Source organism: Mus caroli, chromosome 18, assembly GCF_900094665.2.
Source record: "Mus caroli chromosome 18, CAROLI_EIJ_v1.1, whole genome shotgun sequence".
In the NCBI taxonomy this organism is placed as follows: Eukaryota; Metazoa; Chordata; class Mammalia; order Rodentia; family Muridae; genus Mus; species Mus caroli.
In genome coordinates, this window is record NC_034587.1 from 61,623,251 (window position 1) to 61,643,040 (window position 19,790).

The window sequence follows — 19,790 nt, forward strand, 5'->3', positions numbered from 1 at the left end:
ACCTTTTATTAAAAAGATAAATAATCTAGGTTTGGAAAATTGAAAATTCTTGGCATAAAAAAGCTCAGGAAAGCATTGGTCTAAGACATGTTCTTTCCCAACTTTTGTTTCTCAGGAGGGATCTTGAGGCTCCTGTTAGGTCCCAAACCCAGGACAAATGGCTGAGGTGCCCATTCAACATATCAAAGTTGACCCGAGGGCCAGGTTCTCCCAGCATTCCTCAGTCCCTATCTGTTACAGGGTGTGGCTGACACACCCTACTCCACACCCTAAAGATCTCTTGCACAGAGGATTAGACTTCCCTTCCCCCTACTGCCCTTCCCTACAGCCATTTTGGTTACCTGGTCTTCTCATCTACTCTCTAGGCCCTGGCTGACTCTCTTGGCTGGAAGCTGCTCTCCCCTCTCTCTCTTCCCCTCTCTCAGGGTCATGTCCACTCTGGACTCTCCCAGATGTCCCTGCCTTTGGCTATGCTCTCCTACATCTATATAATAAACGTTCTCCGCCATACTTAGGAGCAGTCCTCTCTCTCTCCTCCAGTTCCTCCCTCCTCCTCCTCCTCCTCCTCCTCCTCAGTCTCCCTCCTTCCCCAATCCCCAGCTCCTAAGCACTGTGTGGTCTTAATGGCTTTGAATTCCGTCTTAGGCTTCTGAGCAGAGTGTTGATTTCATTGTGGCTGACTTCGAAGGAAAGTCACTACTTTGGGACACATTGCAATGGAGGAAAGAGAGAGCTCAAGTTGGGGGCTGGTGCAACATCCTTCGTTTTGATTTGCAGGTGCACAGCAGGTACTTGGTCATTAAGCTGGGACAGACAAGCTGAATCAGTTGATTTTGTGAAAATCCTAACCACCCAGACAGTACTAGACACTCTGGTGCTTTCTATTTAAAGGCAAACAAAATGTTCTTCCTGTTTTCATTTCTAATTTACCACCGCACTCAACATTTAAATTTAAGGAACAAGCGGCCTTCCTTTTTGTTTTTTTTTTGAGACAGTGTCTTTCTTTACAAGCTATGGTTGTCCTGAATTTACCATGCAGACCTAGCTGTTCCTCGAACTCACAAAGATCTTGTCTCTGCCTCCCCAGTGCTGGAATTAAAGGCACGGGCCACCACGCCCAGCTCCAAGGAAAAGACTTCTAGGAGTGACAAATTTCTCTTATTTAAAGTAGCCTCCTGCGTTCCTGAACATCGAAGGATTAAATGAAAGGCTTGCTAGAGAAACTCCCTATCTGGAACGTGGGAAGATTCCTACGGTGGCTAATAAGACATCTCCATCGTTTGCATATGTAAAGGACAAACTTAAACTGGAATTTGGTATTTCACGTTGTGCCTCACAAAAAAAAAAAAAAAAAAAAAAAAAAAAACCGAGCTTTTATCAAAGAACTAGGCAGCTGGGTTTCAAGTGGGTGGGTGTGTACTCAGCGCGGGCGCGGAGTTGGTTTTGTTCCCAGTAGAGTTGACACCAGCAATGGCGACTCACGGCCACACCGGGGCAGCCTCTCCTAGGCTGGCCGCCCGGCCAGGAAAATCTCTTGGGCGAGCTGAAGCTGTTAGCCAAGTCTGGCCTGCCATAGCTGCCAAGAATTTAAAGGGGGTCTAGAAACAAGCATCATCGCTCTCTTTTAGAGCTCCTGGAGACTCTGGGTAGGAAGGAAAAAAAAGAGAAATAAAAACGGACATAGTGGCTTTGTTGTTGTTTCACGGGGTCTTCATGGTCCCCCAAGGTCCAGTTCACCGGGTCCCAAGGCAGAGAGAAGCCGGGCAAGAGGAGGGTCAGCCCAGCAGGCCCAGCCCGCCAGGGCGCGCCCCTGCTCAGCGCTCTGCGCCGGGTGACCCAGGAGGCGCGGGGGTGGGGTGGGCGTGGGGCGAAACACCACCACCCCCGCGGCCCGCCCCCCAGCCCGGCCTGTGATTGGCTTGGGGGGCGCAAGTGCCCGCCCCGGCGAGCGGGAGGGTCCCCGTGGGCGCCGGGCGGCGCAGGCGGGGCGGGGAGAGCCGGTCGGGCGGAGCAGGCGAGGGGCGGGCGCGCGGGTCCCGGGGATCGCCGAGCGGGCTTGGGGAGGCCGGGAGAGCCATCGGCGGGGGCGGGAGCGGGAGCCCGGCGGGCTCAGCGCAGAGCGGGGAGAGCTCCGGGCCAGTCGCCTTTCGGCGCGCTCTCGGGAGCCGCCAGTCCGCGCGTCCCCGCAGCCTTCCGGGAGGAAGCGGCGCCGCGGCCGGGTGCAGCCTCACCTGCCGGCCCTTCCCCGCCGGGCGGCGCAGAAGGACAGAGGGTCGCGGCTCCGCGACGCACTTCAGCCAGTCGCAGCGTCCAGGACCCCGCGCGGGGCGCCGGCTCCATGGCGACCGGGCTTGGGGAGCCTGTCTACGGACTTTCGGAAGAGGAGGTGAGTTCCTGCCCAGAGCGCTGTGCGGAGGGGACGGGCCCACTCCACTGTGAGCGTCCCCTGCCAGCCGGGGCTCCGAGATTCCGGGTGACCCCGAGCGGTCCCGGGCGGTGGGTGGCTGGTTCTCTCTCTTCACCCTGGAGGTGCGCTTCTCCGGCCCGGGCTCTCGGGGTGGGCGGAGGCCGCGTGCGCCGCTGCCCCGCGGGTCTCTTTCCTCTGCAAGCTGCGTCTCTCGAGGCTGTTGGGCAACTTTTCTGAACCACGATCCTGCAGCCTGGAGTCCGTGACGTGTGTCACGTCTAGGTAGCCGCAGGGGTCTTTGCGTAGTGCAAGGGATCTGGGGGGCTGCTGAGGAACCTAGTGGTGTCTCCTCCCCCTGGGACTTTTCTTGCTAATGGGCGCTCGGTAGCGGATGTGTGCAGATCCCGGCGAGAGTGAGGGACACCCGGAGAGTTGCGTGCGGCCGCCCCTGGGTCTTGCAAAGTCTGGAGCTGGGATTGTGCGTTCCAGAGTCTCCTATTTTGGTGTGTGGAGGTGATCTGGGGAGGAGGCAGGTGCTGCAGGAAACTTAGGGGAAGCTTGCAGCCCTGCCATTTCTCTCCGGTCCAGAGAATTCAAAGCCCGGCATCTCTGGGGTGGGTGGAGAGAAGAAAGCTCCATTGATCTCTTTTATTAATAAACGAATGAAATAAGCCACACCCCCAAACGGTCGGTTTGACTGGAGAGGGCTTTGTTTTTAAAAACCTCACTCGCTCATCGCGGTCCCCACTCCCCCTTTTGAAACGATCCTGCTAAATCACTGTTCAGCCCTCACTCGACCAGCCATTCTCGACTCTTATTGGTGTGTTGCTCTGCCAAAAAGGGGGGTGGGAGGCCTGTCGCGGGCGCGGAGTGACAGGCAGGCTGGATGGAGCAGGTAGGAGTGGTTCGCCATCTGGCGGGGTGCGCGCCCAGGTCTGGCTCCCCTTTCGAGAGGTGAATTTACAACCCATGAAGCATTACTCAGCAGGGAGGTATTTCCTATCCTGGTTGCGCATTTCATGAAAAGTGGATGTCTGGAAATTTGGGCTTTCTCGATTTCTCTTTCTTACCCTCCCTCCTTTCTTTCTGAGGTTCCCTCTTTCTCTGGTGATGGGGGTGGGGTTTAAAGAGAGTCTATTATCTGAGACAGGCTCACATTATGGCTTTGCTTTCGGCAGCTTCCCTAGTGGTGTGTGTGTGTGTGTGTGTGTGTGTGTGTGTGTGTGTATTCTACCTAAGTGTGGAATGAAATGGGAATCTTGTGGAAGGCAGGGCGTGTAGGGGTTGATTTTATTTTTTGATAGGCTTACTGGGCTGCTTGTGATCAAAGAATGATCACAATGCGAGTAATGTGTGATGTGTTTTTGATTATTTGCCATGGTTGTGTAGAATAAATTATGTGTGTGTGTGTGTGTGTGTGTGCAGTTACCTGGAGATGGGTGAAAGTAGAATTGTTTTGTTTACCTAGGGGATTCGCCTCCTAGCTCCTTATCTGGTGCTGGAGGGGCAGTCAGATCTCTTGGAGGTGCTGAGATTCTGACGTTCCTAAACAAAGGGCTTCCTGGGTGAGGTATCAAGGGAGATGAAGACAGCTGTGTTTCATCTTAGGGTCTCTCTAATTTTTTAAAAATAACGTGATTATTTTTAAAAGCTCCTTGAAAGAAATATTTTGAGACTGTTTTGGAAAATGCATCTGCATAAAGGAATCTTTTCTGTTACGGTTGCATCCGTCCGGGCTTTGTTTATGATGGAAGCCGGTGACAGAATCCACCTCAGGGCGCATCTTGCCACTTTCGCCTTGGAGAATCACTGTTGATCTTGACTGGTGTGGGGTGTGAAAAAAACGAAGAGCACAGACACCAAACCGAGTGTGTGGAGTGTGTGGGGGCTTGCCTGTGGCGCTTCCCTCCTGCCTGTTACCAGAGGGACTGACTATACAGGGAAGATCAAAGAGTGAGGAAGACACAATTTATCTGTGTCTTGCTTTGCTATTAATGGTTCTGTTTGGTTATACACATCATATATGACACAAAGTAAGCCTCACCTACCTTTTTCATTTTTTCTCTTACCAATAGAAAAATGAATGCCTCCATATTTTTACAGTATCTGTTTGGTATGGGAGGTCTCTCTCTCTGTTCAGGGGGCCCTTTGAAGACAGACAGAATGCCTTTGTATAATATTAATATCAAATTATTACATATAATTGGTTTGTCGTGTCTCAGGAATTAGTCTGTAAGCAAACAAATGGGCATCATTATCAGGCTCTGGAAGTGGACTGCCCAGGCACCTCAGGCTTGTCAAGTTGTGTTAGATAGGGTAAACCAGTGGGCTGCAAGTGTCGGTCATGAAGGTGCTTGTTTAGCTTCTGAGAGGAATCCACTTGTAAACCTCTCGGCAAGTGGAGGGTACCCAGGAGTACCCAGGGTTCTCTTGTAAGTGGACTTGTGTTTATATTTGATGATGGCAGAAAGCATTTTGTATTTGGAATGGACTTACTCACGTTCCATCTTATAAAGCCACGGTGAGCTCTGTGCTGCTATTAACACGGTGCTGATCTGGACCATAGAGGGATGGCAGAGCCAAGCCTCGGCTGCTTGGGGTCATCAGCCTGAGGTCTGGCTAGACAGAGTGAGAATTATTGAGATATTAGGCTTTGCCCCCCCCCCCGCCCCCCATGGGCGTACAGGCTACTTAATTTCTGCCATGCGTTGCAGCTGAATTTCTTTGGGTGGTTTAGAAATCATATCCACTCTGATTCAAATCATGTCAGTTTCAGGAACCAAAATCAAAGGCTCCCGTCAAAAGGAGTTTGGGTGCTGAAGGGATTAGGTAAAGAACAGCGGTTCTTATTCATGGCCCAGGATCAGATCTGGGTTTGAATCAGATCAGTTTGGACGAGTTTCTGTAACTGGCTTGGGTCCTTGAAGAGCCTTTTTCTTGTTTGTATTTAATTATGGCCATCTGTAGTCCGCGTTGGCATGGTTTACTCAGAAATACTATTGTTACTCTCTTGAAATTTTTCATTACACCTGAGACCGGTATCTTTTTGGGGGGAAAGGGGGTTTCTATTGGATAATATATCAAGAGTTTGAATGACAGCCTTTTGAAAGGATTAGCTGTGGTATCCCAGCACTTAGGAGGCCAAGGGAGGGACAGTGAGCTTGAGGCCAGCCTGGACTAAATGCCAACAGACAAACCAGGAAACAAGCATCCACAACCCCAAAGAAACCAAATGATGGGATGTGTCACTTAACATATTTTTTGGTGGCTAGATGAGGAGATGGCTTGAGATGGAACTTGGAATGTTTCTCTCATTCCATACAAATAAGGATACACATCGAGTACTAAGCCTTAAGCATATGCCATCTAACTTATGCTTCATTAGAGACCCGAGGGTGTGCTGTTATTTCTGGCTGAGGAATGGAAGCTAAGGAGTGCTTAAATGAACCGCGTGAATAATATTCAGGGAGTGAGTGGGCCTGTTGGTCCCAGAGCCCTACTTCTTTTATTTTTAATTTTTTTAATGTTTCCTTTCTTTTTTAAAAAAGGATTTATTTATTAATTATATGTAAGTACACTGTAGCTGTCTTAAGACACTCCAGAAGAGGGTGCCAGATCTCGTTATGGATGGTTGTGAGCCACCATGTGGTTGCTGGGATTTGAACTCAGGGCCTTCGGAAGAGCAGTCGGTGCTCTTCACCACTGAGCCATCTCTCCATCCCCCAGAGCCCTACTTCTTAAAGGAAGATCTCCCTTTTCTCCAAAGCATCTTGAAAGGCTCCCACAGCTAGATTATTCATGATAGTGAGAATGAGCTATACATCATGGCGTTGCATTCCAACCCTCACTGACCAAAATGGCCTACTAGCTCTCATTCGTGTGGTCCCCATACTGTGTTTAAGCTTGGGAGAGTTCGTGAAAAATGGCGAGAGACCTACCTTCTCTGGGTCTGAGAGTAGCTGTGTGTGCCTCTCCTGTGTGGCAGTGTCTGCAGTTACCACCACAGTCTGAGCTCTTCTCTATTGCCTTAGGGGGTCTCTACTGACTTGTCTAAAAGTATAAACTTGCTAATGAACACTTAAGGGTACCTTGCCTGTAGATAGCATATTGGTGTCATCTTAAGGGCACAGCCATCTTAAGATGCATCATCATTTTCAATGCCGCAAACTAGTACTGTTGTCCAAGTAAGACATGCTGTCAATGTTAGGAAGGGTCTTTATTTCATAGATGTTAAGATATGAAACAAGGATGTTCCGGAGCTGATGAGTTTTATTAATTAGAAAACCCCTGTGACTTACTGTAAGCTTTAGGTCAGCTTCAGAATGTGTAGTCATGGAACCTTTTCCCCTCTTGTATGCCGGGATGTTTGTTTGGGCTTGAACTCGGGGCGAGTTAAGCAGATGCTTCTCCTCAGAGCTTGCAGCTCCAGGTTAGCACTTTGAGGACCAGTTTCTGCATTTGTATCTGAGCAAGGGTTAGAGGGAGGGAAGCAGTCTTTGATGGGCATTTGTGGAGGAGAAATCCGAGCCTCTGTGGCGCCTCTCAAACAGCCAGCTGTAAGCTCATCCTGGCAGCTGTGGAAGGCGTTCAGGTTCAGAGTGACACTGCTTTACAGTGTACCTAATGTTTGTGACCTAAGGTGTGGGCACTTCCAGACTGTATTCCCAGTGGCGGCCTCCCTAGTGCTGTGTCAGGGTTGCTGTCCTCCTAGGCTGTGAGGACTGCACCACTGGGTGAATGGTCTGCTGCACATTGGCTAAACACTGAGAAACTGTAAGAGAGATTCGGCTTTGCAGTGCCATTTAAAAACTTTGTTGTTTGTTTGTTTCTTTGTTTATCCTAGAGCTAGAAGCCAGGGCCTGTGAGACAAACCCTCTCCCACTTGTGAGCCTTTCCGTAGTCTCCCTTTTGTCAGTGAGTAGGAGATTGGCAAGCTGGAAGCTAGCTAGGCTACATAGTAACTTTGGCTCCACCCCACCCCCACCCCCACCCCCGACACTGTTTTTCAAGACAGGGTTTCTCTGTGTAGTCCTGTAGTCCTGGCTGTCCTGGAACTCACTCTGTAGACCAGGCTGGCCTCAAACTCAGAAATCCGCCTGCCTCTGCCTCCCAAGTGCTGGGATTAAAGGTGTGCACCACCACACCCGGCGGCTTTATCTTTATAGTACAGTGTTGTTTGTTTGTTTGTTTGCTTTTAAAGATTTATTTATTATATGTAAGTGCACTGTAGCTGTCTTCAGATCCTTTTTCTTGCTCCACCCACACTAGCTCTCTCCAGCCCAAAGATTTGTTCATTTATTATATGTAAGTACACTGTAGCTGTCTCCAGACACCCCAGAAGAGGGCGTCAGATCTCATTACGGATGGTTGTGAGCCACCATGTGGTTGCTGGGATTTGAACTCAAGACCTTCAGAAGAGCAGTCAGTGCTCTTAAGTGCTGAGCCATCTCTCCAGCCCTATAGTACAATTGTTTTATTTTTTCGGGAAGCTTGAATTAATGTTATAATGGAAAAAGCAGTTGTCTTGACTGGAGGAATAAAATAATTTGTTGCAAGGACTGAGAACAGTAGCAAAATGGGAATCCTGAGATGATAGCAGTTTCTTTAGCTGCCAAGGAGAACACAGATATCTCGTGGTCTAGGGCATCCCTGAGTCAGTGGGTATTCCTGTTCCTGGGAAACGGGTATCAGGAAGTTAGTTTCGGGAATCTGGGATACTTCTATAGGCTTACTGTGTTCAAAAGAAAAAAAAAAAAGAATGTGTTCAAGGACGAAATTTCTGTGAATGGATGAAATGACTTGCGCTCTATACTGTAAACTGGTGAAGCAGTTTGCCTAGGAATCACATGCCTTTTAAAGTGCTTACAGTTATGAATCATTTTAGAATGTAACATTATTACAACACTACATGTGACTTCCTGGTAAGTTAGAAGAACCTGTGTTCATCCATGACTCACTTCATCACCTTTCTGCCTTGTGTGGTGTTTCAAATAGCATAATAAAACCAGGTGGTGCCCGAGGCCCTGGCTTGGATCCACAGCCCTGGGAAAAACCAACCCCAAATTTAAATGGCTCTATGTGACAGAATGAAAGCGTGTCACTTTACCTTTAAGACATTTTTTCCCCCTTTGAGTTAAAAGATAAAGCTAAACAGATTTAGTTGTCCTTAATTTTGTTTTGTTTCGGTTTTGAGCCAGGGTTTCTCTGTGTGGCCCTGGATGTCCTGGAACTCAGTTTGTAGGATCAGGCTGACCTTGAACTCAGAGGCTCTGCCTTCCTAGGTAGTGTTGAGATTAAATCACGTGATACCACTGCCCAACAAATTTTGCATTTTTGGTGTGTAGCAGCTCTGAGAGGGAGGAGAAGACTTGGGGAGGAAGAGGAAGGGGAGGAGGAGGAGGAGGAGGAGGGGGAGGAGGAATCTCACAAGGTTTCAAATTTGGTGTTGTAGGTGTTTGCTTGGATGAGTTTGTCATTCTGGTTTTTGTTTTGTTTTTGTTTTTGTTTTGTTTAAGATGAGTAGAGACAGGTTATGTCCTGAACCTCTGGCCTGCTACCCTCTCAGCTTCTGTCTGTAGCAGTGGAGACGTGTGTGTGTGTGTGTGTGTGTGTGTGTGTGTGTGTGTGCATGCACACCCAGGCGCCACCACACCTGGCTTTGAAATATTTGTTACTTGGGAGTACAGTGAACTTTTGACAGTCCGCATTAAGAAAAATGAGCATGCTGTAATAACTAATCCAGTGCTGGGATTAAATGAAGCGTGTGCCGGGGATAAACTGAAGGTTCCTTGTGTTGTTACAGTGTTTCTCTTACAGGTGGCAGTACAAACAGATCCTCTCGCTTGACTAGAGGTGGCAATGTTTGTACTGTTTCCTGTTACTTTGAGCTCTGTGCTTGTTGGTAGAATATGGAAATGAGAGCATAATTTAGAGATTAGATATATAGAAACTAGATTTAGAAACCAATATATTCTGTAAAAAAAAAATCAGTTATTTAATGAAAACATCCAGAGGGCAGATTCTCAATGGATACAGTAGCAGAGACCTTCAGGTTTCTGGGTGTTTTCAATGTTATCCTTACTCAGGGTGTATACAAACAATTTCAGGAGATGTCCCAGTGCACAGAGGTCTTTTCTGCCCCAGTCCTTCCTTGTCTGATGCTGGTTGTGTGAGCCTTCTTGTAATTTCTTCTCACTTCAGAACTGGTTACCACCCTCTCACTCCTAAGTCTTGGTTGGTAAGCAGATTTTTTTTTCTTTTTCTTGAAACATAGTTTCAGGATTATTTGTATCCTGGTCTAGTTTCTAATTTAATGTGGAGCCTGAGATAACTTTGAACTTCCAATCCTCTTGCTGGATTCTAGGCAATTTATGTAGGGATCAGACCCAAGGCTTTGTTTATGCTAAGTAAGCACTGTAGCAACTGAGCTTTATCACTAGCCCTGCTAAAGAGATTTCTTCTTGATTCCCAGTGCATGGCTATAGCTCAGGCTCTAACTGAAGCTGGTGAATGTACCTGTCTAGACTTCTATTATAGTCATTTAGGTCTGCTCTCAATTCAAATAGCCCAACTGCTGACTGTTGCAGTAATACTCTAAGTGAGAAAAGCCACCCTCCCCACCACCATCACATGTGACTTGTTGGCAGTCAGGCATCCTCAGAAGTAGTGTGGATTCATTCTCTTTATGTCTTCCATTCTCCAAGTGAAAAGGGCCTCTCAGGGATGTTTTCTTTTGGTTGAAAGAAGCTGTGATGTGCTGTCCATCTGGACTTGGGACATGCAAGGGATCATTGAGACAGTGGTCCCACAAAGAAGGACATATACACTGTGGGGAATCTCCTGCTATGGGTGTGAGTGGCATCCAGCCAGTTCCCTGATACTTGGTCAGGGCTCTAGGGACTAGAGGTTTTCAGCCAGCTGCAGTCAGATGTTAACTGTGCTTGAATGCTTCTGGCATGTTTTGGCTTCCTGTCTCCCAGGCAGAGGGCATGTGCCCTGTTTGACTGTGTTTCATTACGTAGCCCTGGCTGTCCTAGAACTTGCTTTGTAGACCAGGTTGGCATTGAATTCATAGAGACCCACCTGCCTCTGCCTTCCAAGTGCTAGGATTAAAGGTGTATGCCGCCACTGCCTGGCTACAAGGGTTTGAAAACAAAGATAAGCAGATTTTTAAACTTATTTATTTACAATGTATGTGTGTATGTGCTTATATGGGCATTTTGTCTGTGGGCATGTATGTGCACCACAAACGCCTGGTGTCTGCAGAGACCAAGAAGAGGGCATTAGATCCCCTGGGATTGGAGTCACAGATGGTTGTGAGAAACGCTGTGGATGTTGGGAACCCAACCCAGGTTCTTTGGAAAAAGCATCTTCCCAGCCCTAGTTTTATATGCACATTTTGGCATGAGTTTGAGATATCACCTCTTCTGAATTGAAGAGCTTTTACTGGATGTATTAGTTGTATTTATGTATGAATTTTGCGTCTAAGACTTGAACCCAGGGTCTTTCTTGATAAGTGCTCTCCCACTAAGCTCACCCCTCCATCCCTGACTTGTCTTTTATGTTTCTTTTCCCCTCCTCTCCCCTCCCCTCCAAGCCTGCTTCCCGGTACCCTGGGGGCTACCTAACCCATGGCCTCCTTGCAAGGCAAGCACTGTCCTCATGAGCTGGATGCCCCCAGTTCCTGACTTAGCCTTGCTAACTCTAGAGCAGTGGCTCTCAGGGGTCACCTATCAGATATCCCACATATCAGATATTTACGTTTTGATTCATAACAGCAGCACAATCAGTGTCATGAGGTAGCAACTAAAATAATTTTATGGTTGGGGGTGGGTTACCACAACATGAGGAACTGTATTAAAGGGTCGAAGCATTCGGAAGGTTGAGAGCCACTGCTCTAGAGGATGCATGAGTTCAATGGCTCTTTGAGCTGACCTCTCCATGGTGATTCGATACCATCACCATGGGCCTTAGGGTACCACTTCCTGCTGATTCTTCAGAAGCTGGCATTTGACATTCCTGCCTTGCAGTCATGTCTTAGCTTCCAGTGAACGTTAATCGAAGACGACACATCGAGCCCCGGGTGAGAGCTTCCCTGGCTTCACATCCAGGAGGAGGCTCAAGAAGAATTGAGCAGTCAGAGTTGTGGGTAGGAGGTAGCACTGAAGAATATTGAAGCTGGGCGTGGTGGCACACGCCTTTAATCCCAACACTCTGAGGCAGAGGCAGGCGGATTTCTGAGTTCGAGGCCAGCCTGGTCTACAAAGTGAGTGCCAGGACAGCCAGGGCTACACAGAGAAACCCTGTCTCAAAAAACCAAAAAAAAAAAAAAAAAAAAAAAAAAAAAAAAAAAAAAAAAAAAAAAGAATATTGATTAATTTGGAGATGATAGTAATAACATCATTGGAATGACATCTAGAGGCCTATAAAAACTGATACAATAGAATTCTGTTGTTAAAAAAAAAGTTTATACATATTAAAAGTGACTAGGGATATCCCAGCAGGCGAGTGGCTGGATAGATCTAACTTTGAGCAAAGGAATCACAGATAATTAAAAAAAAATATTTCTCTGTTACCTGCTTGTATTTTGTTTCTATGAGATTCTTTCTTTTTTTCCTTTATAAGTTTAAAAATAAAGGCAGAACTGTGGCGTTTGTGACTACAGTTCATAAGCACTTATTATGTGTTTTATGAATAACTAAAGAGAGAGGAACTTGAAGACTCTGAACACAAAAGCAATGACAGAGAGATGGAAATGACCTAGATGGGCCCCTGTAATGCACACGTAGCCGCAATCACAGCCTGTGTTTGAGCAACTGTGTCCATAACTATGTATAAATACTAAAGGTTAATCTCAAATTTAACACTGAAGGAGATAAAACACATATATTAAGGAAAGTAGAAAGAACTCCCTCCCCCCTCCTCAAGCCTGTGTTTCAGGGTTCAGGTAAAAGAAATGAGATTGCTTTGGTATGAATATGGATGCGATATTTGCTCAATTGGACACGTGTTTACCAAGGCCCTGCCTTGTGCTCTTTACCAAGGGTACCAAGGTCATCTCTGCCAGCCAGGAGCTCCCCACGAGATGGGAGGAGAAAGGGTGGTAAACTGGATATTTTTACAGATGTTTTCTCTACCACTTGATCTTTGTGTTTCTATTCTATGCATGACAGTTGCATGGAAATGACTTAATTCTAATCCCGTTTTATGCTCTCTGAAAGTTTTCTGTGAAGATTAGGGGCTGAGATCTGGCTTGAGTCTGTCTCTGTATTTGTTTTCTTAGGTCTGGAGTTACAACTCTTAATAGGAATGTATTTCAGAGCATCGGCCTCGCTCACTTAGTTTTAATTACATTTTGGATTTTGATGCTCAGGCTGGCCTTGGGACTCAAAAGCCAAAGTGATCCTCCTGCCTCAACCTCCCAAATAACTCGGGCCTGCGTACACCACCACATCCTACAAGTAGTGTCCTGTTCTAAGGATGTGTGCACCACAGGATTCTGCTCTATCAGTTTACATAAATATCTAAGTGGTTGGAAGCTCTTTATTTTGCCTTTCAGCTAATGTCCTTTAAGTGTCGAGTGTGACCTAGAGAGCACCAAACAAAAGGGTGGAACTGACAAATACTGCACTATTCTAATCTGAGACAAATCAGGGCCCTAGCTCTGAAAGAGGATGCATCTGCCTTCCAGTTTCTGTGTGTGTAGTCTGTTGATGGATTCTGTGTTTCCCCTCCTAGTTCCCCAGTCTCCTGCTTACAGGCCACAGTTGGCAGTGTCATCCAGTTTTGGGGTCTGAGTTGGCCAGTCTCTAATTTTATGTCATGATACTTAAGCATGATGGCAGATTGCTGTAGCTGTCCCTGGGACTGTTAACTGCACTTGGCATATTCACTACTCATATGCCATTTAGGGACATACTCCCAGGTCAGGTCTGTCAACCCAGTGATGTCATTAGGAAACTGCGGGAGCTCTTTGCTCTGCTCTGCCATCCATAATCCTGCTCTTTTCAGAGGCCTTATTTTTCTCAGGGTAGTAGTCACTGGCAGCCGGAGCCAGGCTCTTTGTATACTGCTTGGAGAGGCAAGAGAATGGCTTCCTGTGGCTTTCTCTTTTAAGATTAAGGACCTTTCATTCCCACAATTGTGCAGGAAGTCTCTCTCCATGTGTCCCTCTGGTCCACAGAGGCTTAGATCTGCTCATCTCTCGGCAAAATGTGTCAAGGAAGGGATGGAATGGTTTTTATGGCACTGCCCCTGGAACTTTGCCCAAGTCAGCTGTGCCGCCACCCTGTGATCCACCCCTTTACTCAATTACACATTCCGAATACCCTAGGCATGAGCCTGGGAAGGTGGAACACACACACACACACACACACACACACACACACACACACACACACANAGAGAGAGAGAGAGAGAGAGAGAGAGAGAGAGAGAGAGAGAAGTCCATGCTCTCTTTCCTCAAGGAAGACACCCCAGTCACTTGCCTCCCTATTGTAAGGATCTGTGGGTGAGATAATTGCTCTCACCAAGACTGTGCTTCTCTCAGACCTGATGGGACGGTTTTGTCCTTTTTAATTTCTTGGCAACTCATGACAGGCTTACTCTTTATGACCTATATCGGTAAAGACAGAACAGAACAACTGAACACACCCAGTGAAGGGAAGGATGAGAAAACATGCGTGGAGTGGTTGGCCAAATCAGAGGAGCCAGCAGCTGGCCTTGGTCACCTGTGTGACAGCTTCTGGTTCTGCCCAAGTCTGTCCAATATGCCGTCCCTCCGGGTCATTGACTCTATAGCTGTCCTTGGGCAGGATGGACATTGTCAGAGTTCCTCTCCTTGAGCCCAGTTTGGCATGAACTTGGGGTCTTGAGCTTGATCATCTGAGTTGAAAAGCACCAAGTGATGTTAGGTCTCTGGCCAAATTGGTTCTATGAGAACATGGGCTTTGGGTGGCTTTGTTAGTAGCTTGTTCTTGGGCTGTGACTGCAGCCAGAGATCTTAATTCAGGTGAAGACTGAGGAATTCTGGCTCTGTCTGCACTGCTCCTGCTCCGCACACTGCTTTCTGTCTTGAAACAACTTTCAGATTGGACTGCTACGGGGGTGGGGGGTGGGGGGGGAGGGTAGGGGTGGGGCGAGTAGAAGCCACCCTGCTTTTCTGTTGCATTTCATGAGTGGCTTCTTCCCTAGACTGTGACTGTGCTATCTTCTCCCCTTTCCTACACTCAGCTATCCCAGTTTTTACAGAAAAATTTAAATCATAATACAATACAGCACAGAATTGATCATGTTGACCATATTTAAGCAGGCATGATATTAAGTACATTCACAGGGTTGTGCAGCCACCATCCCCCATCTGACCACACAAATCTGACAGAATGCAGAACTGAGACATTTAGGCTCATCGGGTCAAGAGCTATTTCTGTTTTGATACAAAAGTCTGCGAGCTTCTTGTTGTTGTTAAGTGGGGTGCAAACTCGCGTGCACCTGCATACACACACGTGGAGGTTAGAAGACAGCTTGCCAGCATCAGTTTTCTCCCCAGTCCATGTGGTTGTGATCTTGATGACGGGTGACAGCAATCCAAGTAAGTGTGTGTCTTGAGAGAAGCTATCTGTGGTATGAACACCTAAAGTTCTGAATCCAAGGCAGGAGGATCTCAAATTGAAGTGCAGGTTAAGTAGCAAGAAGCAAAAGCCAAAACTAACATATTTAAAAAGAAAAAAAAAAAAAAGATTAGGTAGGATTGATTGAAGAAGTCTGAGTTGCACAGAAGTGCCTGCAAAGTTAAGGAGAAAAATGGTTTCACAGGTACTTTGGAGTCTAAGCTATGAAGAGGAGTCAAAAGATAGGTGCCAAGCTTTGAAGAGTGATCCCTACACTTGATTTTTACGTAGAAATAAATGCCCTCGCAGCTGCACTTACGGAAGCCTAGCTGTTCGTAGTGTCCTTGACCCCTGACCCATTTCCTGGATGGGCAAAGATGGAAATTTGGGACCAGCTCACTGTCTTAGGGTTTCTGTTGCTGTCAAGAAACACCATGACCAAATGAAAGTTGGTTTATACTTCCGCATTGCTGTTCATCATCAAAGGAAGTTAGGACAGGAATTCAAGGAGAGCAGGCACCTGGAGGAAGGAGCTGATGCAGAGGCCCTGGAGGGGTGCTGCTTACTGGCTTGCTTCCCCTGCCTTGCTCAGCCACCAGCCCAGGGATAGAAACACCCATAATGGACTGGGTGCTCCCCATCAATCACTAATTAAGAAAATGCCTTATAGCTGGATCTTAGGGGGGCATCTTCTCCACTGAGTTTCCCTCCTTGGACCAGTGAGCAGTCACCTCCTGTTATCTGCAGAACTGTCATGTTCTAAATGCTGATGTAGTTATATTATGCATTTTGTATCAGAGACATGAACCCACCAGTTGTCTACCAAATATAGTTAATAACAACGTGTTACATTGATTCATTGTATGTTTGTATGCAGGTGCACTCATGTACAGGTGCAACGCACCTGTGTGCATAAATTCTGTACTGCATTCTTGAAAGTAGTGGAGTACATTTTAAGTGTTCTTCCCACAAAAATATGTCAGGCAAACATGTCCTGGTTAGCTCAATTTAGTACAACCTATGCATATTTTAAATCATACACAGTAAATGTGATCTTGTCCATTAAAACATTTTTTTTTTTTTTTTTTAGTTAGAGTGAGCTAACTAGTGAGTATAATGCTTTTTTTTTTTTTAAATAAAACAAAATTTTTAAATGAGCCGAAATATTTACAATAGAGCTTTGAGGCAGGTATTGATATCTTATTTTGCAGTTGGCAAAACCAAGACACAAAGGGGTTAAATAAATGAGGTAGCAGGTATCAGGGGCAGGACTTGAACCAACACAGTCTGGATCCAGCAGTGGAAGCTTCAGGCTGTATTGTGTTGGGGAGTTGAGAGCTGAGGGGTGGTCTGGAGGCCAGGCTGTGAAGTTGGCCTTGTGAGCCTCAGGAAGTGACTGGGACTTGATTGCTTGTTTGAGGAACCTGTTAAGGTTTAAGTTTTCCTAAAGTTCACCCTTTAGGCCTGGGTATATAGCTTAGTGGTATAGCATGTGCTCAGCTCCCGTGGGGCTGGACAAATTAATACAGAGATAAAACTTACCATAGAGCATCAGTGTGGTGGTTTGTATTTGTTTAGCCCAGGGAGTGGCACTATTTTGAGGTGTGGCCTTGTTGGAGTAGGTGTGTCACTGTGGGCATGGGCTTTAATATCCCAGTCCTAGACTGCCTGGAAGCCAGTCTTCCACTAGCAGCTTTCAGATGAAGATATAAAACTCTCAACTACTTCTCCAGAACCATGCTTGCCTGGATGCTGCCATGCTTCCTCCCTTGATAATGGGCTGAACCTCTGAACCTGTAAGCCAGTCCCAATTAAATGTTGTCCTTAAAAGAGTTGCCTTGGTCATGGTATCTGTTCACAGCAGGTAAACCCTAACTAAGACAACCAGGGAGAGTAAATTTAAGTGAGACACCCATAGAAGGTCACGGAGCTGTCCTGGCTGAGCGGTGGTGATGAGAGTGGAAACTGAGGAGGGGATGAGGACAGAGGATATTTGAAGATACGTATACTGTATTAGATTTGGTTACCGCTTATTAGACAAGAAAGGAGTCCGGAATAATTCCCAAGTTTTCCTAATTTCAGAAGACTGAGGGGAAAGGAGGGAAAAGAATATGTTTATTAAGGACTTCTACAGTAGTTCTCACCTAGAGGCCTGTGTTAGGATTTCATTGCTATGAAGTGACACTATGACCAAGGCAACTCTTCTAAAGGACAGCATTTAATTGGGGCTGGCTTGTAGTTCACAGGTGTAGTCCATTATCACTAAGGTGGGAAGCATGGCAGCATGCAGGCAGGCATGGTGCTGGCAGAGCCAAGAGTTTTACATCTGGATCTTCAGGCAACAGGAGACCGGGTGTCACACTAGATGTAGCTTGAGCATATATCATCTCAAAGCCCGCCCCCACAGTGTCACACTTCCTCCTCCAACAAAGCCACACCCATTCCAACCAGGCCGTACCTCCTAATAGTGCCATTCCCTATGAGCCAAGCATTGAAACACATGAGTCTGTGGGGGCCATTCCTTTTAAACCACCACAGGGCCCAATTGTGTTGTTCCTTCTAGGCATTTGTGACTGCCCCAGCCTTGGAAGGTGCTAGAGCACCCGGTAGAAGGAGGCCAGGATTGCTGTTCAATATGGCATTCTCTATGACAGCTTTCCGGACTCTAATGTCAACAGTGCAAAGAACAAGAACCCCCCTTCTATTGTGTTGCCCTTCTTCATGGTTAATCTACAGGTGGGTCATGGAGATCATGTTGTTTTTCTTGGTTCGAGAACTGAGATGGAGAGAGGATGGTGGATCACTTGGCCAAAACCATGTACTTAAGAAGTGTACAGAAGCAGGCTTTAAGCTTGGGTCTTTGTGAAAACTTAAACCAAATCTAATAGGGTGAGCCTCCTAGATACTCCTCTTACACCTTCCTTGCCTTCCACCATCATCATCATCATCACCACCATCACCATCATCATCGTCATCCTTATCACCACCACCACCATTCATCCAGGAAAGCTCAGTGGCCTCTTGGGCTTGCCTGTCTCAAATGTTCCCATCCTTCCCTCTGCCTCACAGCCATGGAAGGCTCACGCAGGGTTACGGAGTGCTTTTTCTTAGTTGCTGGTTTCATACTGGAGGTGGCAGGAAGGGAAGGTGGCTATTTATAGTCCGCTCTGCAGTGGATCGAATTTTCCCATCCCTAAGGACTTACAGTGGTAGTCAAAGAAATATAATTTAGCTGTCAGCCTTCTGCTGCAGCTTGAGATGAGAACGTGCGCCGCCATTATCGTTAAGGTGGGATGAAATGGAAAATTAAAAAAAAAGCTCACAGCTGAAGTCCCAGCTCTGTGTTCGGCTGGGAAGCATCGTGGGCATCCCCAATAATGGCTCTGCCTTGAGAAGCTGTGAGATGAAGAGGAGAACCCAAAGGTCGTGGAACTAGTAAGCTTCATTTGATTTGCAAGAGGCAAGGAGACCTTGGTGTCAGTCTATTTGAATCCAGCGTGGAGCTTGCAGTTGCTGCCTGGTCTTAAACACCATCCTGACCTGGGCATTGTTTTAGATGAAGGTCCTTCCTACATGCAGGCTACCTTCCTTGGTGACTCATCATGTTAGGGCTCCAGAGACAGACGTCATGGCTGAGCTCCTTGTAGGTCATTGTCAGCATTTTCCAGTTACATAGGACTTTTAAATGTTTTAAATTATATGTATGTGCATGTGCATGCATAAGCAACATACATACAGAGGTCAGCAAATGGCCTTTGGGAGCCAGTTTCTTCTATGACACTTTGACCCAGGATCAGACTCAGATCATTATCTTGGGAAATAGATTTATGTATGTGTGTGTGTGTATATATATATATATATATATATATATATATATATATATTTGTGTATATATATGTGCGTATATATATGTGCGTATATATATATACACACACACACTCATGTGGTCACACATACATACACAAATGAAAACTAAAGAGATTTTTGGCCTGTGTTTTCAACTTGCAGTGTCCGTTTTGGATGTAACCTACGAGCTGAGGGTGGCCTGTATTACTATATTAAGATCATTATTGCCTACTAGCTTCCTGTGTTCAGTGTGTTCTTGACTCTCAGGAAGTCATACCCAATAGGGAGGGGACTCAGAGCCTTTTAGGATGACTGATAGACTATTATATACCACCATGACATTGTCAGATGTGAAGGACTGTCACCTGGCCCCAGGAGCTTAGCCCCACTGAGATATGTCATTTAGATCTAAGACATCTTGCTCACTGTTGGTTTGATTTTGCATAAACCCAGCCTTTGCTTTTAAAGGTAGCTCGATACAGAAAAATCCCTCGGTGAATGAACATACTTCATTTACCTGCTTATTTTCTCATTCCTTAGCAACATTTCTTTCCCTTGCCACCGCCAGAAGACCTTAATCATGCCCCAGGTGGTAAATGATTTTGCTGTGGCTTTTTTTTTTTTTTTTTTTTTCAAGGCAAACAGCAACCAGCTACCAGCTGTTTGAGTGCAGGTGTTAGAGCCCAGACTTGAAGTTGCCAAAGTCTTCTGTATAACTTTGGCCCTTCTCTCTTTCTTTTTCTCAGCTAAGATGATGATGATAAAATAAGGAATAGGAATTATTTTTTAAAGAGTGAGGCTGCACGTGCATGGCCATCTGAGTGAGCACCTCTGTCCAGGGCAGCCTTTTGGAGATCCTGACTTTACTCAAGGCCAGTGTGTTTCTCTGTATTCCTTACTCGATACTGTTAGATCAGGCCCATTACTTA

General features: G+C 46.5%; 1 protein-coding gene across 3 annotated transcripts in view; it reads left to right on the forward strand.

Annotated features, from left to right (window-relative positions):
* The first annotated feature begins 2,094 nt into the window (after nt 1–2,094).
* Nucleotides 2,095–19,790, forward strand: part of Nedd4l (NEDD4 like E3 ubiquitin protein ligase) — a 323,858-nt gene continuing 306,162 nt past the window's right edge. For all 3 annotated transcript variants that reach the window (XM_021151067.2, XM_029471743.1, XM_029471742.1), the window contains exon 1: nt 2,095–2,386. In XM_021151067.2, coding sequence (XP_021006726.2) covers nt 2,339–2,386 — 48 coding nt within the window. In that variant the 5' untranslated portion in view covers nt 2,095–2,338. The remainder of the gene's footprint in view (nt 2,387–19,790) is intronic.